This window comes from Gallus gallus, chromosome 4, assembly GCF_016699485.2.
Source record: "Gallus gallus isolate bGalGal1 chromosome 4, bGalGal1.mat.broiler.GRCg7b, whole genome shotgun sequence".
Lineage (NCBI taxonomy): Eukaryota > Metazoa > Chordata > Aves > Galliformes > Phasianidae > Gallus > Gallus gallus.
This window is the reverse complement of record NC_052535.1, coordinates 8265375-8291730: the sequence shown is the minus strand read 5'-3', so window position 1 is coordinate 8291730 and position 26356 is coordinate 8265375. Positions and strand designations below refer to the sequence as shown.

Sequence of the window (26356 nt, the reverse complement as noted above, 5' to 3'; positions counted from 1 at the left end):
TTTTAGTTCTGGCTCAGTTCTTTTTAGTACTGGCCTAAGCATTTGCATTTGTAGTTAATAACTAATATAGCTATAACATAGATGAGATACAGCATTACCATCATTAGTCTCCTGAGTGCCTTTCTTTCATTCAGTAGCAGCACTGGATGAAACAATTCATAGGAGGGGTTGAAGTAGTAAGTTTCCACAGCAGGAGTATGTCCAATTTTAGTCAATATTGTACTTTCAGATTCAAAGTATAATGTGAAGGTAAAATCTTAATATACCAGTGAAGATTGCCATAGCTTTCCCAGTGATTGCTAATTTAAGAAATGTTGAAGAAGGAAGCTCTTGCTTGGCTGTTTACCAATACCATCTGATTAGCTGTAGTTCTCTGTTTGGCTGAGCAGCTGGCAATTAATGAATTATAGGAAGTAGTTACAAGGTAATGGAATTAGCAAGTGAACATCTGGTATTAAAAATCAGTAAACAGAAGAGTTTTTATTATTTCTTAAATTTGGTGTGAAAACAAATGCCAGTTGACTATGACTGAAGCAACTATATATACACAGTGGGAAAAATAATGCATTTCAAATGGCAAAGTATATATTTTAGATGAATGATTTTCCAATACAGTGCAAAAGATGAATAGGATCCAGCTGGCTTTCAGACATACATATCTTATCTTAGTTTTTAGACCAGCTGTTTCCTTTGTTCATCTCCAGTTCTTAGAGCAGTTGGAGATGATATAACTAGCTCAGAAGACCAACAAGTTGTCCTTACTGTTTACATATGCCCATTCTGAGACTAAGGTAGCTCAAAATATAAGCCTAACCACTGTTCTCTTGCCCCAAAATGATATCTCTACCAACATATTTCTTGTGGTCTATCATATTTCATCTGTCTGGCATCATCTCAGATTTAATATAGTTCTGGCTTACTATGTCAAGGTTATACCTTTTCTTTGAAAAGCATATCTGCTGTGTATTATTTTCCATAACAATGCATTAGTTAAGGATAGTAAATGCAAAATGAACCTCTTTGGTTCTTGATTTTTATTTATTTATTTATTTATTTATTTATTTATTTAAGGTATAGCCAGCTTGTGGTCCATTTTGGTACTCTGAATGATGATTTGACAAGCTCTGTATGATTGAGGTGTGACACTGCACGTTCCAGTGGGGAGCTAGGGAGCAAATTAATTTTAGAAAATTTACTATGCCAGAGCCTATGAACATAGTGATGAACTCTGAATTTTTCTTGCAATAGTTGAAAACTTGAATGTAGACCTAAATTCAATAGAATCCCCATATTTCCTTCCTCTCAGTTTCATCAGTGAGGTCTGAATTCCAGTTCTCCTGCTACTGCAGAGCCCTGAACAGAAAACGCATTTCAATTAAATGTGAAATATCAAGATAAATGTCTGAATAAAACGTCCAGGACTCAGACAAACTTCCAAATTCTGCTTGTCAGCAGTGAAATGCCATTAAATCCTCTAGGAACTCATTAATAAATTAGCATTTGGAAGAGTAATTACAGCTACATTAGCACTAAGAATAAAGAAAAATAAAAGAAAATCCAGCATCATTTCTCTAAACTCTTGACACAAAATGAAGATCAATACTATTAAAAAAATCAGAGGTATGGAGTTAAGGTCAAGATGATTATGTCAAAAATAGGTAAGCTCTTCATATATATTTCTAATAAAAGTAGTAGGGATAAAACTCCTATGTGGTGTTTCATATTACTTGTGTGGAATACCATCTCGCAGGGGTTAGAAAAAGAATATTAAGGTGAAATCAAGGATGTACCTGGAAATTGCAAGAGTTGATGACTTCAGTGCTGTTAACCTAAATCACAACTAAAATTAACAGTGTCAGGCTTTGTAGCTACATTTTCTAAGCCAAAGCAAGACACTATTTTTTAGTAAGGCAGAAATATATTACCCTTCAAAAGGATTAAATACTGAAAAAGTCTTTTTTTGAGAATTTATGATACAGTTCTGTAAAGGAAAGAGAAAAGATAAAGTGGGTACTATAGTTAGATAAATAGGTGAGATCTTGAGGAATGTTTTCATTTTTCATAAAATTCTCACAATCTGTAAATTACACATATATAATTCACTACATTATAACATGGATTATGAATCCTGAAGATTTATAAAGTATGAAGAAATTCAGTGGAGAAAATTTGACTATTCGGAAACGTTTCTCTCTCTGTTTTATGTATACCAGCTATAGAACCAGGCTGTGCTGCAGTGTGCCAGTGGGAACTGAGCTATTTCAAGAAGAAAAAAAGTAAAATCTGTGAAAAGTAACAAGGTTGTAAACTACATAAATGACAAATAAAATGAAGTCATCAATGTGTAAAAAATGTTAAGGTTTTAGATTTGCAATTTTCCTATTTAAATGCCCTCATTGATTTGTTACAAATACTGTTAACCCTGTGTTTGGAAAATGGTGAGGACATTATCACTTGTGTTCTCATTTGTAATAAAATAGATTAACTTGCTGTGAAATTTTAACTAGGCTGAGACACAACAGTAGCTACCTAATGAACCAGAGCACATTGCTGTTAAGTAGCTAAATAGATGCATACTGATTACAGGACTGAAAAATGGATGTGTTTACTTGGAGGAAAAAAAAAAAAATCTGTTCATAGTGTTATTCATTATAGTAGGAGAAATTCAGCATTATGCATCCACACAAACATTTAGAAATAGACAGTTTCTCGATCCATACGCAGTCTTACATGATGACATTATATCCTCATTTGTACTACATAAAATATAGAGAAAATTTCAGCTCCTTTGTTACGTATAGGGAAAAGTGCACCTTCCCAGTACATGTAAATTTTTGTAACCAGTAAGATGTTAGACGGCATAATCAACTTACACTGTTAGAAAGTGATTCACTGTGTGATTAAGAATGACATTATTATTTGACACGTTTATTTCTGCCTGAACATTTCTAAATAAGACCCTGAGTTTGAAGGCAAATTACTTTAAGCAGTGATTATTTTGTAGCGAGAGACAACTGAATGTACAGTTATCAGAAGAAGCTAGGATACTTTGCTTTTCCAAATCATCAGCTTTTGAATTACTCAAATAACTCTCATTTAAGTTGTCTTATATGGCTGTTTGTGTGATAACTGTGTTAATTTTTTGTCGTATTTGTTCGTAGGTGGTTTGTTGGGTTTTTTTGCAGAACAGTTGGCTTGTGCTCTCCTTGGCTATTCATTTTCATGGTTGCAATAGACAAGGAAATTTACTTAAACTATGCACTCTTCAGTAAAATTAATCATTTCAAAATTATATCTTAATTGTAAATTGAGTACTCTTTGTTGTAAAAAGAAAGTAATGCCAAAGAGGATTGCTAAAACTGAAATCCAGGCAAATAGAATTACAGTCAGAGTTGTTAGCTGTAACCAGTTATTTACTCAAGGCTATTATTTACATAAATGTAGAAGACATAAGTATTTATAAGCTCGGGATTGAACTGAATCACTGAATGGCTTGGATTGGAAGGGACCTTAAAGCTTACCTTGTTCCAACCCCCCTTGTCATGGGCAGGGTTGCCACCCTGATTAGGTTGCCCAAAGCCCTATCCAACCTGGCCTTGAAGACCTCCAGGGATGGGCATCCACAGCTTTTCTCAATTCAGAGCTTTATGAGGGCAGAGCAGAGGAGCAGAATCACCTCCATTACCCTGCTGGTCACACTTGATTTGATGCAGCCCAGGATACAGTTTTTGTCCAGGCTGGAAGCACACATTGCTGGCTCATGTTGAGTTTTTCAGCCACCAGTACCCCCAACTCCTTCTCTGCAGGGCTGTTCTCAATATACTTATTGCCTGGCCTGTATTCGTGCTTGGGATTGCCCGTGGTCTTGTTGGACTTACTGAGGTTTGGTCATCCCTTCTCTGAAGCTTGTTATGGTCCCTCTGAATGACTTCCCTTCCATCCAATATGCCAACCACTACACTCTGCTTGATGTTTTTTGCAAACTTGCTGAGGGTTCACTCAGTCCTGCCGACAGTGTCACCAACAAAGGCATAGATAGTCCCAGTACCAATCCCTTAGGAGCATCACTCATCACTGTCTCCACCTCAGCACTAAGCCATTGATTCACAACTCTGTGAGTGTGAACATCCAACCAAGTCCTTACTGACAGAGTGGTCCATCTGTCAAATCAACATCTCCAAATTAGAGACAAAAATGTTGTGCAGGACAGTCGCGTGCTTTGTACAGGCCCAGGTAGATGATGTCAGTTATTTGTATATTATTCATCGTATACCTAGAAGAATTCTTCTCAATGTGACCCTTTAAATGCCATTTACTGATCAGACTGTTCACACAGTAAATCATATCTGTCTTCTATTTTACAACCTCTAAGATCAATCTTTTGAAGACCAAGGATAAAACATTGACCACTTTCAGATGAGTGGCTTTTCCTTTTTTTCTCCCAGAATTTGAGAATTTGTTAGATTAAAAACATTCAGTTTTAAAATTTTAAGATCTTGTGACTCAACATGTAGTAGGTTAATTTGTAAAAACTTAATAAATATTTTGATTAACATTCAAAAATACTGCAATTAATAGTCTCCCTTCAAGATTTATTCGTTATTGTATGTTCATTAAATAACAGATAATTAGTGAGAGCAGTTCCATTGAGGATTAACAGCTATGTAGTAGATACACATCTGTTGCATGATTTTGAAGCTCAGGTGTTATTTAATGTACAATAACTATCCTATTAAAAACACATTAATTACTACATTTTTGGCTGGTGTGATTTTAATAGACAAATACTACCCCTTGTTATTAGAAGTATCCACTCTGACATACTCTTTGCATCGTTCTCAAATGTGTCTCTAAATATGAAGATGAGTGTGCTTTAGAGGGATGGTTTTAATGGGTAACAGTATTCTTAAAATGTCGATCTACTGCCAGTGTTATTAATGAATTGCCTCAATAGGTTATGAACAGAAGCTATTATGCTAGCTATTGGTAATGGAGACACTATGAGAATCTAGTGTTCTCTTCCTAAAGCTATGGTATTGATTCAGCATAGTATCTAGCAAAAACTGCATTAAAAGTTTGGATGCTATTGAGCATATTTTCAGAAGCACATGGAAAATTGCCACTGAGTAGCCAGATTGCATACTCTTACTGAAAAATCTGAAATAGATTGGAAAGGCAGAAAAACTGCCAAGTTCCTTTGAGAAAACTTTGAGAAAACCAGATTACAGTGTAATTGTAATAGTGGTTTTTAAAGGGACGAGCACAAGAGGATCTCCCTTAAAAAATTAAATTAAACAAGTCACTAACATTTCAGTTCTGTGTTTCCACTGGGAACAGCTGATTGCCACAGATGAGGGCAACTGCAAAGATGCATTTTCTGGGCTTCTTCTTGTTGGTATCCCTCCACTGAAACTGTGCCTTTCAGGTCTTTCTTACTTGTAACAAAGGATTTAAAATGTAGAATTTAAAATAAGAGTATCAAGAGTATCTCAGGGCATGATCTGCCCCTTTGAGAAGAGTCTCATTTTTCATTGATCTTCACAACGATGAAAAGAAGGGGTCTGGCATTTTGGATAAATTGAGAATAATGCATGTGGACTCACTGGTTGGAAAGGGTCTCAAGTGGTCATATAATCAACCATTTTCCTCAAGGCAGGATGAATAATTACTCGTCTAACCTGTTAGCAAAAATTTTTGCTATTGGAAGTTCCACAACTTCTCCAGAGTCTTCAAGTTTGGGCAGGCAGGACTACAGAATTTCATTTTTCTAAATTTTACAATTTCTTCTGAATTTTTTCTCCCTCCCTAGGACACTGGGTATGTTTAAATGACACTTTACTCTCAAAGTTTTGTGTGAAAATGTGCACATAAAAATTTGCAAGCAGCCTTGTTTTTGTTGGTCTGGGGTACTTCTCATCTGGAAGTGAACTTGTCTTTACCAATGCCATGGCTTTTAAAATTGCACTGTGTGCTGCCTTGAGAAGGCACTCACGTGGTATACTTAAGGACAAGAAGTGACATTTCTTGTGAATTTACAAATTTGACTGTGTTTAGTGCCAATTCATCAAAATTTGAGTTACGTGACACGTGAGTCATACATGCCAATTTCAATATCTGTAGATGAAAATTAGTTTGTACAAACCACGTGAAAAAATATTCTCTATATCCCTACGTGTGAAAAAGTTAGATGTATGAAAGAAAAAAAAGATGGTAAGTGCTGTGTCATGACACTAAGAATGAAAAACTGTGCCTAGATGCATCACATGTGGAAGATTATATTCTTTTTGAGTATTGAAGGCTATACTACTCTTTTGATCTGAATTCTGCTCACTGTTTATCTTGGAAAGACTATTTGTTATTGTTATTTTAGCCACTTTCATTTTTTTATTGAACTTCCTTGAAGTTCATTAATCAAATTGCACAGACCTTGTTTTATTTCTGTTTCAAGGAAAGGATTCAAGACAGCCCTTCTCCAGCTCCATCCCTAGAAGACAGTCAGCGGCCTGGGAGCCACGCTTCCTCTCATCAGAGCAGCAGCGTGTCCAGCTCACCTTCCCAGCTAGACAACACACCAGACAGAATTGGTTAGTGCTCTGCAGCCTCACACCCCATGACAATTCCTGACCTCACAAATTTTAGCAGTTTATTGAAGCAAATACTTACTTACTGGGAAACTCAGGAAAGCCCCCCTATCTTAAAAAAAAGAAAGAAACATACAAAAAATCCCACAAAAATGACCAGAAAGTTCCTCACTGCAGTTTGTTGTATTAGATTTAACACTATGCAGAGCTCAGCCTCTCATTCTGTGCCTGTATCTACCCATGCACAGAAGATACCATCTCTTCTACGGTGTGACTCACTGATGTTGCATGCTGGCTTGAACAAGTGACTCTGAAACCACCTGGAGTTGAAAAACAGCAGGATATGTTTCAAATCCTATGAAAACACACATATGATGACTTTTACACTATAAAAATCCTCCTCTTGCCCAGACATTCACTCACTGCCATGAAGCTGAGAGCTTTTTTATTATTTTTTTTGTTCTCTCAAGAACAGTTTTCAGTCTGTACATTATTGATTTTGTGTTTAAAATGCAAATTTGGACTGAGGGAATTTGGATCCTATTCTTAGTGCTTCCAGGAGGCATCTAGGGCAAGTCAGTTAACATCTCTGTACATGTGTGTCAACACTGTTGTCTTCACAGAAACTGCAGCTCATGCAGACATTGCTGAGCTAGATTTAAACTACAAAAGCAGTGCAGTTCATGGCAGTCATTGTGAGCTTCACTCCCTTCAAATTACTACTCAGCAGCTTGCTGGGACTTTGGAGTTTTTGCTATGGTCCATGCTACAGCACCATTGCACTACGTACCTTTGTTGACAACAGACAAACTAATCAAACTGAACTACTTTGACAAAACACAGCATACACAAGGGAAGAACAAGAAAGTAGATGCCCTTCAGCTTCCATGTATGTAAAATAGGGCTTCCCTTAGTAACAATGAAAAAGGGATTTTTTTTTTCCCATACTGTAGCTTTTGAAAGCTACTCTAGCTTGTTTTATTAGCATTAATAGCACACAATGCTATCCTCTGAGCTCCAGAGGTAGTTCTGAAAGTTTTTTTTTAATAAAGCTTAATTTTATTTATTCTGAACCAAGCATTTCTCTGCATTGAAGTCTAACACTTACAGTTATAACAATACGTACAAATGTATATATATTTAATAAGTATAACATTTATGTTTTTTACTTCTACAAGTTTTTCAAGTTTTTCACAAGTCTTGTTACAGAAATATTAAATGCTGTAATTGGTTAATTGCATAGAAGGAAACAAAGAAAATAGGCATCCTGAAATCATGAACTTAACATGTCTCACTGATTTTGTAGATGTTAAGAATTTTTTTTACCCTATGAAGTATGTTTTTTTTTCACTTCCATCTATTGATTTGGGTTACTATCTTTGCATCTGTGTTTTTTTTTATTGTGCTTGTTGATAATTACCCACACTTACGTCCTTTGCTTTACTAAATGCATTTTTTCCCAAAATGATTTCTGTGAAGTACTTTTCTAAATTTATTTGAACTTTTTCTTAGAAATCAGATTATTCTCAGTAGTTTTAGTTCTGTCTTGGTATCTTTTTTTAATCAAGTTGAGCAAATTTGCTTCAGCTACACATTTTGCGTTATGATTGCTGAACTAGGAGCTTTATGGACAACAAATGTGGTCAGCTGCTTTAAAACTTGTATGAATAAATGTTAAAATAGCAAAATAACAAGAAAAAAAAAGTATAATTTACTGCTTTCCTCTTTTGACATTTTTTTAATAACAGTTGTTATATAGCTGTGCACTCTCATTTTTTTAGCTATGTTGACCAACAGCAGGGAAGGAGAGCTCATTGATCAAGAAACCGGGACAAGCCTAAAAAAAATGCAAAAGGAGAAAGGTATAACTACACTTCTTTCTATCTCAGGCATTTAATTACACTTACATGTTTTATTCTCTTTTTTTAGTATTCTGCATAATATTATAAATCTGAGAAAGCCAAGTGCCTAATTGCAATGAATAATGTATCCACTGGATTTAGATCACATTCTTCTTAGGAAGAGTAAACAATCAGGTCTTTGCTTCCCTCTATTTATATCAAATGGGAGTCATATTTTGTCATTCTTTTTCTCAATTATTTATTCAGTTCCTACTAACTATTTGATCAGTCACGTGATATTGTTTCTTTTCCTCCAGTAGATGTGCATGCACGCTACTCTAATAGTGGTTCATAAGTGAGGGAAATAAGCCATTTTTCATGTCTAATAATACCACCTGATCTCATAGGAGTCAAGTAAGGGAAGAGGTGATGTTGGCCTTTAGTGTTTGTCCTGTAGGCAGGGAAGTTAATATGTCAGCGTATGCAGGTAAGCCCCAGGGCACAGCTGCAGAGAGACATGGAATCTGCAACTGTACATGGAGGAGGAAGGTGGCATTTTGTTCCCTTGTAAATAAATTAAAAAAAAAAAAAAATCAGTCATATTGCTAGACAAAGTTTATTCTGACAGAATGCCATACAAAATGGGTACCTGCAAAGAAGAGGTGATGTGTAGATGAAGAAACAAAAGACAGCTGAAGGTAAGTGTGAAGTGAACTCTAGAAAAGATGCTGCAGAATGGAGGGACAGGGAGATATTAAGGTTTTAAGAAGGAAGGAAAAGAGAAGTGTCCTAAAGAGGAGACATTGTAGGCTAAATGTAGTCTAGTATACTGTAAGTGTGAATGTGTTATCATAAATGAAATCTCAAACTGATTTATATTCTGATTGAGCTGATTTTAGGTAATTTATTAAACTTAAGACAAACTCATATATCTGAGGCCTGTGTAACTGACTGTACTCCCTATATATTTATTTTATTTTCAGAGTAAACTAAAATGCTAGGTATTGGCAGTGTTATGAGCTACTCAAGTAAAAACAAAATAAATAAATAATAATTTGGAGGCTCCATGTGCCTTGCGATTCCAGAGTTCTACACAGTGATTTGAGTAGACTCATAAAAATGACAGCCACCTTATTGTAAGATAGGCTCTACTCTGTAGACATCTGTGACTGATCCAGCCATGAGGAGGAAGCGTCTAAAACTCCTTCATGTTTCTTACTCAACTCCCTTCTGGAGAGCAGAAGTTATTTTCTGTTGTTAAGTTTCTCTAGGCATTTAATCACTTTCCTCATGAGCCCCATAGAAGCCCGTATGTGCCATTTTAAGATAATCTTCTGGCTGGAACATTTTGCTTAGAACCTTCCCTCTTGACTTCATTTGGCAGTGACAGACAGCACCAGAGGCTAAAGAGCTATCAACTCTACCTTTGTACATGAAATTAAAACAAAACAAAAAACAGCAATAAAAAATTCTGTAACAATTCCATAGATTAATATTTAGTGTAAAACTGAAAGTATAGTTGATTTCAATTTTTTAAACTGTGTGTGGTTTCTTGCCACATTTTAAATGATTTTTCAGTGAAACAATTCAATATCCTATGGGGGTTCAAAGATGCAAATCATGTAGTTATTGGTAGTAGCAGGTCTATCACTCAAAACAGATGAAGGGAAGCACAGTATAAAAATCAGAAAAGGTAACTCAGAAATCCAAAAGTGTGGAAATTACCTAAACCCACCCACGACAGCAATCCCTAGGTTCCTGTGATCACTGAACACTCTTTGCAATCACAACAAAGATCTGCCAGCAACATTTTCTGTACCATAAGTCACGTTAAGGTTAACGTTGTATGGACTTGTCCATATCTGGTCTGCAGTTTTATGCAATGATATTTTCTTCAGTTGAACATGCTCCCTTAAATATGTTTTTATACATGTGTTACTTTGACTTGCACTTGTGTGATTTTTAGAATGAAACTCGGTATTCAGAGATTGTCCTATGTCAGCTAAAATATTTTAAATGCTTCAAAATCATAAGAAATTAGAGTTATCATTATAAAGACAAAATCAAGTGTTCAGTTTTATGCTTGGTCTGCACAGGTCAAGTTTGTTTCTTAGAACTAGAAAGTAGTTGATTTTTTGGCACGTGAAGATGCAGTTTTCATGTAATCCCATGGCTCCAGAACTGAAACCTTTTGACTTACCATGGGACTAATGTAGAAATTTTAAAAGCATTAACAGTGTACATCCAACAGTTTGAAGGTGATTTCATACAATCATGGGATTTCACATTGGGCAGTGTGGTGGACCTGTACTGTATCTCCTTTAGGAATCTCTGTTTTATAGAAATACGAGCACCCTGTAATGGCGGACTGCACCAGTAGGAGATAACAGTCTGTGTTTTCCTTCTGGTAGTCGCCAGCCTGTCACCCCGTATAAGTGTTATTACTCCTTAAGGATTTTTACCACTCCAGTGTGTATTTTGTTCCTACTAGTAGTCATAGTCTCTTCTGCATAATTGTTTTGGGCTCTGGTACACTTCAAATGTATTGAACAATTTTCATGTTCAGATGTGGACAGTCACTGAAGAGTGTGATGTATGCCGGGTTGCTCAGCGAAAAATATATATGTAATTTGTATACAAGCTTTATTTTTCAAAACCTGACATTGCTTTCACTAAGGCAAAGTATATTTACCATGGAAAAGATTTGCAAAGTTATTAAGAAGGAATGTAGTTAAAATAAAAGTATCAACATTTATTAAGCATGACAAGTAAGCAGTTTATACAACCGTGGCAAACATATGTTTTCACATCTGCTTTGAGTAATATCATCATGATTTTAAAAATGATTTATAGCTCTGCAAGCCATAAAATGCCAGCTTTGCTGTAAGTTAAAAGTTTTCAAACAACAAAGAAATTATTGAAGGCATATATTAAGCATGTTTTTGTAACACACCTTGTTAGAACTGCATATCTGAGCAGTTTGTAACAATTAAGATAGCAACAAATGAAAATTAAGTAACTAAAATTTAGCAGTAGTGTTACTCATATGAAAGCTTAGCATAAAAAACAATAAAACTTATTGTGATTATTGTAAGCACTGCTGTTACATTCCTCAGGATACACAATTTTGTTTTCGTTATGCCATTGAAAGTGCTCTCAGCACCAGACAAAAACATGTCAGTTTGTTCTCATCAAACTAATTTCAAGGCAATTGGGGCTGAAGAGAATATAGCTTAAGTTCTTTTTGACAACACAGTTAATATGAAATTATTCCGTTTATGTTGAGCTGCTTGAATGTGTTGGTGGGACAGAATTCACAGAATTAAAGGCTGTCTCATCTCAGCAGGGTTAGAGGTTTGTCACAGACCATGTCTTTATGCTTGTTGGAGAAGCAATGCCATTAAATCTCAGTTACTCCACATCCTTTCAGAATCTTCTTGGGAAGTATGGTCAGACAACTAAATCAAACATATTCATAGCTCTGCACAAGCATTCTGCCTGTGCATCCTTGTCATGGTATGAGTGAAAACCATATGAGGGATAATCTGTACTGTATTTTGAAATTGCGAATGGATGGAAACAGAAAATTCCCCACAGAGCATAGCCCCAAATGTTACAGAAGCGTAAACACAATTTCTTCCTGATTTTGCTTACTTGCTATTTCTGTTTTTGAGCAGTAGCATTTTACCTGCATAATTCGTCACAGTAATTCAATTTTAAATTTGCCTGCTTCAGTATTTATCCTAAAAAAAAAGTCTCTATTCTATGGGAAAGGATCGTGTTTGACAAAGCATTGTATAGGCTTTATAGAAGCCTCCATATGAAGTCTGGCATTAGGAAGGTTAAATGAACCAGAAAAGAACTTGGCCATACCTGCCAGTAGGGTTTAATTGCAGGTACAATTATTCCATGTGACTGTATGACAAAAAATATTTATAATTCTTTATATGGGATGGAAAAATAAAAGACAACCCCAGCTCTCGCCACAGTGAAATCAATGAAAGTGTTTGTGATGTCTTCAGTGGGAGCAGCGTTTGGCTACAGTCTGGTATTTTGGGCCATAGCTCCCCCATTGCCAATAGCAGTGGTTATTATCCTAGGCAGGAGTGTTATAACACCCATAGGTGATGCAAATGCTGTGGCCACCAAGGGCAATGGCTTGCCTGAGCCTGATGAAATGTGGGCACATGCCAGCCCTGCCCCTCTGCTCTGATTTCAGCAGGAGGCAAGCAGGCACCAGAGAACCATGGCATGCTTTAACATGGGTCTTTGGGGGGAGCAGGAGTTGCACTCCCCCTAAGTGAACCAGAGTGAAAATTCATAGGAGAGGTCTGCAGATGACTGGTTTCTTTTCATTTACCGTTGTTCAAGTACTCTTTCAGCAGAAATGAAAGCTGTATTTGCTGAGAAAGTGTTTTGCTCTGAATCTCTCAGAGCCGCTCAGTGTCCATACTGCCTCCTGTAGCCTGGTTGTCTGCATTCTTGGAGCACAAGTCTGCATCCCATGACTGTGGGATTTTTGGTAGGTGGTAGTCTCCAAAGCTGTATCTGGCAGCTATTCTTTTCCATTTTGTTGAAGAACACCTTCCCATTTATTATTTCAAGGAAATGGGAGTTCTGCATCGTTTCTGTCAGCTGAGTGAAATATTTTCAGATGGCCATAGATTACATTAAAGAAAGAATAACTATATGTATTTATTGTATTTCATCAGTGGAAAAGGGCTTTTATGCTGTTTAAATTAATCATTGCCGAAGGACTAGGTCACTCAGGATGTGAGGAGAGGAAAAAGAGCAGGTGCACAACACCTGAAACAGCAACAGGCCCAAGTGGGGGGTGTCCTCCAGAGAGAGGACTTTTCTGACAATTAATGTGAAATCATCCAGATGGAGAGTGCAAGGAATAAGGAAGGGAACTAAGATTTTGAAGCTGTAACATGAATTGTGTATAGAAAGTGTACGAGAGGTGCCAACACTTCAAATGTTCACCATGCTGTTTCTTTGACATTTCAGTACTTACATGTTAAAGATATAATGACAAATAAGCAATTTTCCTTAGGAATGTGCTCACAAATCTTCTCTTGAGATAGATGGAAAAATTCCCAAATTAGAAGTGAATTTGTGTTCCTTTTGGTGTCTAAGTGTGACATGAGAGACCCAGGAGTTGTTTGATAAGCAGTAGATGCAATAGTACATGAGTTTAAAGGTTGCAAGGGTTTCTTCTTCCAGAAATCTTAAGTGACATGTATTGCACAAATATTCACTAGAAAACTCAGAGTTATTTTTATATTTTCTGTCCTCTTAGAATTCTGAAGGGTAACCAACTCAGCGCTCTGTTCTGAGTGAAGGCTTTTTCTGCAAGTTCTTGTTGTTAAATTTAACCTGCAAGTGAGCTGACAACTGACAAAATGGTGGCCTAAGAGTAGATGGGATCTTTCATCAGTCAGTCAGAAAACCAAAAGCAACTGAACAGAAAACCCCAAGCTATGAAACTATGGCAAACTTTTATTAACACTTTGATTCACAGTATATGTGAGTAGAAGATAATAGGACAGTTATAACTTTTTCAGTGTATAGACTCATGTTGTTAGAACTGCATTTAAGCATTGCTAAAGTATTTATAAATACAAGAGCAAGTAGTTAAGGAAGAGAAAACAGTGAAATATTCTAAGGTTGCATCTTTTACATTAAGTTTATGCTGAGTCTCATAAGTAAACACATTTTCTTTTCTTGATTTTCAAAACCATTTTAAACCACGCTTTTTTTTTTTTTTCTGAAGGGTAAAATAACTGCTTCATAATTATCTTGGCATATGGACCAAGACAGTTTCTTACATTGATATATAATTTATTGATATGTTTTATTTATTAGATATCTATGGCTTTAATGTATTGCTGTCTAAACACTACAAACAGTGAGTCTAGATGAAAGTGCTGAAAGACAGAAATTCTCTTTACTCAGAAGGCTTTGGACAGAATTTTTGTAAGCAATTTATATAGCTTCATGGAATAAAATGGGCAAAAAAGAATGGGATAATGTGGCATTTTTACAGGAAGCTTCTCTCCAAAGTCAGAGTTACCTCTTCTTAGCTTACCGCTTCCACTTTCACTTTGGAACTGTGAAGTGAGTTTTCTATAGGTGCATCTTATTGAGCTGTAGCAGATACGAAAAGCATAAGGGGGGCAAATTGCTGAATGTCACCTGGTGGCTTTTGCGTTAGGCCCAGTAATCTCCCTTAGAGTTAACACTTGTATTAGAACTGACCCTTTGAATTCTCTGGATCATAATATCTCTGATGCAAAGTCATTAACCTCAAAACTGCGGTTGGTGACATTCTTAATGCCTGTGAGTTATTTAATAAGTTTGCCTTCAATCCTCATTAAGAGCAGTAAGACTTGAAAAACATGCATCCGGAAAGACTGCCGAAAGGCTTTCTTATACATACATTATAGCAATCCTTGGGATCTGTGGGAAGACACTGATGCAGGCTCAGCCTCCACCTGCCTGTGCTCTGAGCCAGCCATGGTGCCCCAGTGCTGATTGACTGTGCATTTGTGTGCCCAAGCATGTAACCATGCGTACATGGAGGTTCTTCTCAGGTTGAATTCATCAGTAAGTCTCAGACTGTCACTGCTTGAAATCTTGGCTTGTACAAGCCTACATGTTTCTGAAAAACATGTCATTTCTAGCACAGACAACAAAGCCTGTGATCAAACACTCTTGTTAACTAGGAAACTGCTTAGAAGCCAGCAGTCGCTGCTTTTAATATAAGTTTCTGTTATATATATTAAAAAAAAGAAGTTTTTGGCATGTTTCATGCATTTGATATAAGCCTAAGCAAGTGAGCTGACAGAAATGTAAATTAATAACAAAGCTTATTGTTTATTGTGAAGTATTTGCAATATTTGTGTCTGAAGAAGGCCTCCAGGATATTCATAAAAACTGCACTTTATAAACCGTAGGTTTATTTTCTGAGGGTTACTGACAGTGAGCTAAGTTTTAGTGTTTGTCGTGTTAGCTGTAGAGGGCCATTACCTATCAGTGAAATACAGAGTGACACAGTCACAGCTGTGGCACTGGCTCCAGAGCCTTTGTTTCGGTCAAGAATGGACCAGAAATGCTCTTGATTTTAACAGCAATGTGTGCTCCTGCTGTCAAAGAGCAGATCCTGCCCATATAGCATTATCAAGCTTTGCTTGATCACCTGTTTTCTGGAGGACAGCTCAAGCCAGCTGCAGGTGCGTGCAGGGGGATGCCCTGCATGCCTGTGCTCCTGGATAGCAGCCCTAGGAAAGCATGTGTTCTGAGAAGCCCTGGAGTGTACCTGAGTGTACCTTGCAGATGCAAGTGGTGTTTTCTGTAGCACTCTGAAATATTCAGATCTTGTTTTGTTGTTGTTGTTGTTTTCTAACTCATTCTTTTGAGTATCTTAAGTATTTGTACTGTGCCTGCATTCTGTCTAACAGTCACATGAAAGTGGCAGTTAAGAGGACTTGCTTGCCAGAGGTTTCTGATGGTCAGAAAGCTGAGAATAAAACCATACAGTTATGGGCATCTACAGAGTATTTGTGTACAAGCCACATTAGAACAATTACTCTTGGTGTAAAAAATAATAAGTACTTTGCAAACAAACCATAGATTGGAATTGAGAAAAGAAGATTGTCCTCTTGAGTCATGAACCTGAAATAAGTGTGTTCTTCATTATATTCCATGTGTTGCATTGAAGTTACTTGATATCTTGTTTGCAGAGCTGGTGTGACCCATACATTGAACTCGGAAGCCACTGGGGCTGCAGAACATGAGGAGGTTTGGACCACAGCCAGCTCAGGCTGTAATTTCAAGGAAATCAGATTTCATGTTTGATTGTTGGGGTGGGGAGCACCACTACCATACTGTTTCCTTTATTAGATATTTATTTATATGTTTATATATAGCTATATTCATTGCTGGGATGGATAGTTCAATTAGTAACTTTTTAATATCAGCTGCACTTTGGAAATTAAGCAGTAGACCTAAGAGAGTGGAAGACCACAGTAATAAGCAATCAGTGTAATAGGATCCAGGTTAAGTTTCGTGGTAAGTATCTTGGGAATAAAATTTGAGACTGAACGCAGCTGTGAGATTGGCTGTTGATGTTTTTAGGTATCTCATCAATGCTTCATTGACACACCTGTGCTCAGCATTAAGACAGCCATTCTAACTTTTGAATGGCAGACCAGACTTCTAAAGGTATTCAAGACATCACTTCTATTTCTTTAATTGCACTTTTCCTGAATACCCTTGAAAATCAGCCCATCTCTGTCTGAGTCACTTTTGAAACTAGGAGTTGGGCTTCTAAGCCATACTAATTTGTGAGATATTTCTAGTACTTACTGTTGGTGAGAACTGTTAAAATACACAATTTTTCCATAAGGTTGGGTTGTTAATACACAGACTCCCTTATTTAATTCACCATAAGTCTGAAATTCAAGGCAAATGAGCAGAAAGTCAAAAAGGCAATGGTTATCCCAGTACCAGAATCCTCAGGTGCACCCTTTGTTCATATGTGGCTATGGCACGTTGCTCTGAAAGCACCAATGGATTTATTTTTCCTTTCATTTTGTAGGCAGTGTGACAGTAGTTTCCGAAGCAGGATTTTGTTCTAACTGACAGAGTATGACAGAACATAACAAGTAATTTAATAAAAAAGTTCTGCTTCCAGATGTGTTCCGAGATGTTCTGATCTATAAAACATTATATAGCTTTGAATCAGCCTGTTTGAGGCATCACCTGGACTGCTGTGTGGTATTCAGATTGCTGGATTTGACTTGCGTGAATTTGCTGACATATCCCATGGCTTATTTATGTGTGTTGTCAGTGAAGGGTTACACCGCTGCAAAATTCTTAATGACAGTTGTGTGGAGTGCTTCTTCTGGTGTGGTCAGAGATGCCTTTTTGATGTAGGGTATGTTGGAGGAGGGAGCATCCCTGGTGGGGGGTTCAGCTGCAGCAGAAAATGGAATATGTATGTGTACACACATCTATTCACAGAAATCAGAAAACATGAATTGCACAGAAAATAGCATGTAAGCTGTGCACCTGTAACCTTTGGAGGTGTTTTAGATGCTGTCAGTTAGGAGATATGAGTGTATTTGCTATGGTTGTGTTGTTTTCTCCTAGTTTTAAAATCTAGAAAGTGATTGTAATGAGGGTGCCCTCCAGGCAAAAGTGTGTCAAAATCCACATATTAAAGGAGGAGTCATCAGCATTACTGCTTGACTTTTGACATTATTGTCATATAGCCTTGGGCATTACAGGCAGAAGGGATTTAGATGGAAGGAACTGTGGAATTACTCTATGAAGAAGAGTGTATTTTCACTGATTTTCCTTTAAGCTGTAAATTTTAAGGAAAGCACAATATTATTGCAAAATTAAAACAGCAAAACCAGTAATAACAACAGTAGTAATAATTTCATAGTGCCTTAATTCCTTTGCTTCTTTGTACGAAGTTTCTTGATAATCCAAAAAAAAAAAAAAGAATTCAAAAGGACTTTAATTTTCAAAACCTATTCAGTGAGGTACTGAGAGAGTTTTATTGTTTCAGGAACTAATTCATTACTGACTTCTGTACATGCACTGCTGCTAATGAAAACACGAAAGGAATTGGACACTTGTAGATTGTAGTTTTATTTGCAATAAGAACTAGAAGAATTATCTCTAATACACAAGATATTTTTTTCTCTGCTCTCATTTAGGATTAGCATTTTGTAAAACATCACTGCCTTTATAGCATATGTTAAACATAATCCAAATCTGTCTGGAGTTTTGGTTTTACAGAATCAGTAGCTCTGTTCTGTAGACACAATGGGAGCCTGATTGTTGGTGTGGCTGACCTGCTTCTAACACACAGACTGTCTCTGCTCTTATTATATGGCCCTGCATCATGTAACGTGTGTGCATCCTGGCTGATAGTTAGCTGTGGCGTAGATTTAGAACTAAAATGGTACTGTTTATCTGAAGAGAAAGTTTCTAACAGAAGAAATCCAGAATGCAAAATGATAAATATACAACCTTGCCTTGCAGGCTGTTGATTCGATTTATAGTAATACGTTAAGTAAGCAGGAAAGTAACAGCATCTGGTGGCAATAAATGTCTCCTTTCCCGAGTTACCAAATTGGCTATGAGAAGGTGATTAGAAATAAAATATAATGATTTCTGATAGAAATAGGTAACACTGCATGGGCTTTGAGATAAGAACTTGACAAATGTGAAAAATAAATACAAGAGTGGTTTTGAAAAGGGGTGAGATTACCATTTTCTGTGTAGTGTGCCAAGATTTGTGCATTTCAAATGTTAGCAGTTGGCTTCTTTTCAAAACTGATAAATAATGATGTTTGTTGCAGAAACAATTATCCTAAAAATAATTTAAAAGGATTGTATCCCCTTTTTGTTTGCCTATAAAGACTATATTCAATTTATATATAGACAGCAAGAGCTCCACTTGCATCTATAAAACAGTTCTTAAATCATTCTGAATTATTGATGTGCACAAAGAACTCTTTCTGCTTTTGTTTGAAGTTTTATTTCTGCGGCGTTGTGCTTTCTAATTGTACTTTCAACTGCTATGACATCTGTTATAGTTGTTTCAAAAACTTTTCAATAGTTTTCTTTTTTAATGATAGACAGTCTTTTCAAAGACAAACTGTCTTCATTTTGAGCAAGAAAAATAATTAGTTGAAAAAAGATCACTGATTTGGCCGGGGAACTCACCATTTTCTTTTTCTTTTGCAAGTGTGTGTTTTATATGATTCCAGCACCTACTCAACAGAAAGCTGGCCAAGGAGAATTCATCTCTGCAGCAACTCAGAAACCACAGAGCATCAGCATATGTCTTTTGCATCCCCCAGGAAATCCAGGACTTTATTCTACCAAAAAGAGTACCAAGAAAGTGCTTCACAAACTGATAGGCTCTATATGTCTAACAGATGGAAAACTGAGCTGCTATTCCAAGCTGCTATGCCAAACAATATAGGAAAAAAAGCTCAGCAATTGGAGATGAGATTAATCCATAAAGGTCCGTTTAGAAAAACTTCTAAATATAGCTAATGATATGAATATGTGGTCCAGCGGTAAGTTTAGATCTAATGATGTAAAACATAACTGCAGTCATATCTGCGACACAGAAATACAGGAGATGTTTAAATTATCTCACACTGGGAAAGCACATTGTCTTTTTTTTACAAAAGAGATGAGATTTCCCTTTAAGATGGAGTAGGCTTTCAGCTTTGAAAAATTTAAGTCTGGGACTCCTGTCCAGTTGCAGTACACCATAACTAACCTTTAAATGAGAAGTTGCCTGGAATTCATACAATAATTAATACAACGCTAGGAGATTTAATTGACCACAAGATTAAACTATTAAGTAAAAAAATTGTTCCTAATTGAGAATTGAACCCCTACCCTCTATTCATTGAGTGTCGGCTTTGCCACTTCAGTTGTGAATTGGGGGTTAATTGACTGTCTAGAATCTCCCAAAGTGCAATTATTTCATATAATGGTGCTAACACAGACTGTAGTAAGGCAGTTTTTAATGGCATCCTTTTTACCCCTGGATTTAGAGAGATTGCGTGAGAACTGCAAGGTGTTGGATGTAGGGGAGAGAAGAAAGATGTAATCAAAAAATGACTTGGGATTTCCCTTCGAGTGCCAATTGATAAAGATCAAAAACCAGAAAGAGGTATTGATGTGGATTCACAGTTAGAATGAGACCTCACCGGCTTTTGGTTAATGGGTGCCCTAATCCCTGGATCCTGTCGGTCACGCTCAAATCCTAGCGCTTTTCTCGTTCCTCTGAAGATCCCATTGTGTTCACCTACTGTGAGATCTCACACTGTCTGACTCAAGCTATGGGTTTCAAACTCCACTGAGTGCGTCTTATTTTCTAGGACTGGTGAATAATTAGTTTTAGTCCAATTTAGATATTTATGGCTGTACTCCTGTGATGACAGTGTCACGCTGCACGGGACAGAAGGCAGGGATTTCCCCAGTGACACAAAATCACCTATTGCTCTCAACACTTTTAATCTTGGCAGCTGTGATACTGAAGACATGTTGGAGAATGAGAGGTGTGTCTGCAGAGACTTGATAAAAAGAGAGACTGCTGGAGGGCTGTTAGTAGCTTAAGGCCACCTTGAATACCGCTTGCCCTGGGCCAGCATTTTGTCTTCTGTGGCACAGAGGAAGCTGCAGACATAGGGTCGTAATGCTGACCCATCCTCCTGCACCACAGTGTGTTTCTCCTCTGCAGTTAGCATAGCTGTGTTTGGAAGCATAGCGCTTCTGAGCTTGTGCATCGGGGACTGAGTGAGCATCTGAAGTCTTACATTGGTGTAAGTGGTGGTTGTAATGTATGGCATGGATTCTCTTCAGTTTTTTTTCCTCTCTGTCCTGCTGTCTCATACATACTTTTTATTGTCCCTATCCTTTATTTGATGTTTCAGTGTGTAAGTTAGTGGCATATTTAAGTGGCTTCTCATTTTCAGTGTTCGTGGAATATAAATTCATTGACGACAGGTCAAATCTGTGGCAAAATTACTCTTCCCAGCTCAAGTTGTAACAAAGAGTTGAGAATAACCTGTAAGTAATTCTAAATCAATTGCTATCAGAGCCATAAAAAGAGGAGAGAAGGTATGCTCACTTTTTTTTTAAATTTTGTATTTATTTGCTTACATGGTGATTAATAAAAGTCATAGTAGATTTTTCTGCTTCATTAGTGCAAATTTGCAGAACTTTCATAATTACTCTTTTCCTTTGAAGAATAAGTAACAGAGATAATATCAAAACTTTTTAACTGAAGGAACAGTTAGTTATGGATACAGTTAGGCATTCTTGCATTTCGGTGTATTCCATTTTTTTTAAGTGTTGTGATACAAGTGCCATCTCCGTAAGTATTTCAAGCAATTACTCTCAGTACAGGAGATGATTTTAGGAGAAAAAAAAGTGTACGGAATTACCGAAGATAAAAGGAAATGCAAAGAAGTTTGGGGTTTAACCCTTGCATTTTGAAATTGAATTTAAAATCCTACGGGAGTGAAGGACTGACTGTGTAGGGAATTCATACTTAGAAATACGTAGGATCAATGTATGCTGAGAAAAGTCTGGCAAAAAGCCTGAAAAGGAATAATGTGCCATAGCACAAAAGGCTTGCATTTGCATTCCGGTGAAATCTGGACCTCCAGGCAGTGCAGTCAATAGCCTGGAAAGGCAAGGAGAGAGGAGCATGAAAGCAGAGTTCAGAAAGTGCAGATGACTGCTATGTGTGCACTAAAGCACGTTATTTTAAAGCTGACTCACAGATAGATATACACAATTTCTAACCTACTTTATCGGCAATGGAGATTTGAAAGATGTGTTTATGATACAGAAGTATTGGTTACATAACCTCTCAGATTTTCTGATTTTGCTGGAGGTGTTTCAGAAAGCTGGAAATGCGGAGTATGGCACAGACTGCCTTAGGTGGAGGGTCTTTGAGACTAGAAAAGGTTTTCTTCCTGCTCTTGAACAGGTAAAATAGGTGTGATATACAACAGAGAGGGTTTTATAGTGTAATTCAAATATGAGGATTTTTGGCACTCATTCTCATCTGACCATTAAAATTCTGGATTAAAAACAGAGGAAACAGGATGTGTTATTTCTAACATGAAAAATAATCATGGTGTTTTCTATAGTGTGAGGAACGACTTGTTCCACACTCCATAATAACAGACCAGAGTGCAAAAGGCCTCTGCTGCCAATAGGTCGGTGCTGTTGTGAAGAAATAACATATGAAAGAACAGCCTTCCCCATGGCTTCTGCCTTTGGAAGGCACAACCTGGACACGTTCACAGTATCAACTAAGTGACAAAAGCAATACTTTGCACTCCAAGTGCGATCTCTCTACTGTTCTCACCTAGTTCTAATTTTTCCCCTTTAAATATAATTCTGTTCCACAGTTTTCTCCACCTGCTGTTTTCCAAGATTTAGACATCCCCTGTCTACGTACCACCCTTCCCCAGTTGCCTTCTCCAGCCCTTCTTACCGTCACAATTCAGGCTCCATCGAGCACCCAGCTGGCTTTCCTTCCTCCATTCCTGCCTTCTTCCTTCCTTCTCCCCATGCTCTTTCTGTGCTTTGTCGATAAAGAAAATAAATCTGTATCTCAACAGAGAAATCTCCAACGTCAGAAACATATCTGTCTCTTTTTGCTTTGGGTTTTTGGTTTTGTTTTGTTTTTTTTTTTTTTTTCAGTTAAGTAACACATCCCATGAAAAAAAATAAAATGTAATATTGGTAATGACTTCCAAATAAGCTAGGTAAGTGTAGTTGACCTCCTGTGATGCTACTGCCTGCCCTTGGGTCAGAGTAAAATATTCAAAGGTATCATGTAGCATGGCTATGTCAGAGATAGGAGCTGCTGCTCTCAGAACCATGGGTGTTTTTTCCGGTGTAAACCTGTAGATCCCAGGCTGCAGTACAGCCATTTGTTTGCATTCCTTGACTTGCTGTTTGTTGACACTGTAACCAAAGGTGATGCTCTCATCACTGCTCTCGCAGGAGTTAGTCCTAGCCTTATAAGCCAAGCAGCGTACAGCCATGCTGCCTCCCTTTCTCAGGTAGTTTATTTGTAATTGCGATGGAAAATCACATCTGGTACGAAGTCCCCTGGTAAGGCCTAGCGAGCTCTGAGAGCAGTGGGCACTCAGTCCTCTGGGATGAACTTGACCCTGCCTCAAGGTCTCTTATGTTGTGGTAGAAACTGTGGATCAAATTTTCTTCTCACTGAAATTTGAAGTAATTGCTTGGAGTAAGTGGAAGCCCCTGTATTATTGCCCAGTGAGAGAAGCTGTAGTCTTAGGTATTCAGCATTGCTGAAGGAGTACTTTAAATTATATTGCAATTACCATCAATTCATTTCCCTTTGGAAACTTGCCTCTAGATGGATATGGTCTGGCAAGCTTCTCAGTCAGTTAACAAGCAAATAAAAACTGCAGCAGCCCCCTCCCCGAGCTGCCATAAAGAGCTCTGTTCTGAAGGCAACCTGGAGCTGTGGAAAGCAGTTGTTCTGCTTCGAGCATGCCCTTGGTGCAGCATTAGCCTTCACCTTTCTTCCACTGTTAGTGGAGGAAGTAACTGATAGTGATCGACACGATTTCCTGGGCATAGTACATTCAGATTTTTATTACGATATTACCAGGATATATGTTTGTGGAAAGAAGATATAGATAGATATATATATATGTTTAGCCTCAAAATATAAACCCTATAGAAATGGTATATTACCTGCATGAAGCTGAAAATATGGAAAATGTGGGTGACTTAGTGTGCAGGAACTGGACCCAGCTTTGCTTACAAATCAGCCTGATGATGAGGCTGCAAAAGTTATATTTTCACTGCTTTCACATACTGAATTTATTACCTTCTTGAAATTGATTTTGGATGCCTTTCATTTGCCATTGGGCGAAAGTCAAAAGCAAAACGATGATATACCACATTTTGCTCACTCATCTTTTTATTGCCCAACTATTGTTATTGAGTAAAAGACATTCAGCGTGTTCCCCAAAGGAGACAGAAAGCACGTTTCATTTTCTTTTTAATTGATGGAAGTTTAACTGAATACAGCTCCTGCAATCCTCCACTTCAATATCCAGGTGGCAGCTCCAAAGGGGTGGAGGGGTTGGGGACTGGGATTCTGTTTAGATCGGGGCTGAGAGCAGAAGCCAGAAGGGCTGTCAAACTTCGAGCTGTTTAATTTGCTTGGAAGGAATGGTGCAAAGTTAATATCGATGCAACGCTATGAAAGTGTTCAAGTAGTTATCTCTAGGAAGGTAATGTGAACTCAGCAGTATCATTGCTTTGATCTTTGGTTAAAGTCTTACAAAACTAGATTGCTGTTTGATTGACAGCCTTGTCAGAGAGTGAATGAAGACTGACACTCTAATATTGAAAACGCAGCGTTTACAAAACTTAAAGCCTGAGTTTTCTCATGACACTGCTTCTTTTGTGGAAGAATGAATTTCACATTTATTTTTAAATAAGTATATACCTTGCTGCATGCAGCTTAAATTCAGGATTTTAGACTGCTGGTTCACAAATACGTACCCTAATGTTTGATGCAGATGTTTCTGAGCAACAGTACTACCATAATGCATTTGAAGAACTGAGTTCCTGTCTGAAAGCTGGAGTGTGGTGGTATTGTCACACTCAGTACCAAATAATGCAGGTCTTCAGTGGCTGAGATGGAAGGCAGCAGCTTGGGCTGGGCAGTGTATCTGGCAGCTTCTGAGTACATCCAATACAAAGGTTAAAGGGTTTTTACCATGTAATTGTGCCTGAGGAAGTTGTCTTCAGCTATTGCTCATCTTTGAATTGCCCACTTAATGCCCCCAAATGGATGGAGGCCATTAAAGGGAGAGTTCATTTCCAGAGTAGATGACTTCCACTTTCATGCCGCTTAACTGCTAGCCATACCTTATTTCTTTAAAAAGTCTGACATGTTCTGAGCTTGAGGCCCATCATACCTTCACAGCCAGATTTTTCAGAGACCTGGGCAACTTGGCTGTAGGTGGCCCTGCTTGAGTAGCAGTTTGGACAGGAAGACCTCCAGACATCCCTTCCAGCCTAAGTCATTCCGAGAATCCACTCATCTCCCAAATGACTGAGGTGGCCTTCCTGCAGTCACTTGCCATCAGACTTGCCTTTCTGCTTTGGAAAATTGCTGGTCACCCCTGTAAGGTTGCTTCCAGCTACCGCATCCAGCCTGCAGAGCCTCCAGAGCAGGCTCTGCTCTGTCACCTAACAATATGATACACTCTAAAGTGTGTTTCTCCACACTTTACTCAAGTTCTTTTAATTGGACAACATAATATATTTTGTTCATCAGTTCCCCCCAGAAGAGCCTCGCTTCCCATTTCTACATGAAGCAATGTAAACTGCCATAAGTTTAAGAACTGTGTCTATTTCCAAATCAAAGTACCTAAGGCAATCAAGTAACTCCCCAGAATAATAATCCTGTATCAACCATAGGTGTTAGTTAAGAGACTCTATTTATATAGTAGGACAAGAGGGGAATGGCTTTAAACTAAAAGAAGGAAGATTTAGATTAGATATTAGGAAGAATTTTTTTACTCAAAGAGTGAGGAACTGGCACTGCTGCTCAAGCAGGTTGTGGATGCCCCACCTCTGGAGGCATTTAGGACCAGTTTGGATGGAAGGCAGCCTGATCTAGTGGTTGGCAACCCTGCCCATGCCTCCTCCAACTTAACCCATCCTGTGTTTTTATGATGCAGTTCAGAATTAGGTGTTGAGAAGATTTTCACAGAAGAGGCTGTTGACCTGTGCTCCAAGGGTGAGGGAACTACTGAACTTAGCTTTACTGTCAAATGTATTGTCCATGTTTCCCAACCTTCTGATTCTGATTGCAGTTTTTCTTTACCTCTGGTGTGTTCAGGTCATGAATGTCTTATATGTATGTGTGGATAGAATATAGCATTTCATCTACTAAAGTATCCTTTATGAAAGACTACTAATTAAAGGCAAGATTAAAGCCACTTTAATCATCAGTGCACTTTTGCTGAATATACCTTACGTTTGGCCATATTTTCAAAGTGGACATGCATGAGTCACAAGAATAATCACTATTTCGTCATTTGAAGTCTGCAAATGACTGATTTTGAAATGAAAAAAACGTATGTTCCTATATAGATTATGCTGAATAAATTATTATCAAAACCCACATTTATGTAAGTACATTTTGTATTGTCTAAAAAATACATGTCCTCAAAAAACGATCACCTGTATTATGGTGTAAACATTTTAAAAATATGTATAAATATGAACAGCTTTTTGGAAATATCTTCAGTCTGCATCAGTGTTGCAATTCATCAGCTAAGAAAATCTTCCTTGCAAGATAATCGCTGTTTT

At 37.5% G+C, this 26356-nt stretch overlaps 1 protein-coding gene across 15 annotated transcripts in view; it reads left to right on the top strand.

Annotated features, from left to right (window-relative positions):
- DACH2 (dachshund family transcription factor 2) overlaps positions 1-26356 on the top strand; it is a 264998-nt gene that overhangs the window by 207243 nt on the left and 31399 nt on the right. For all 15 annotated transcript variants that reach the window (XM_040698707.2, XM_046939899.1, XM_046939898.1 and 12 more), the window contains 2 exons: positions 6449-6584; positions 8363-8443. In XM_040698707.2, coding sequence (XP_040554641.1) covers positions 6449-6584; positions 8363-8443 — 217 coding nt within the window. The remainder of the gene's footprint in view (positions 1-6448; positions 6585-8362; positions 8444-26356) is intronic.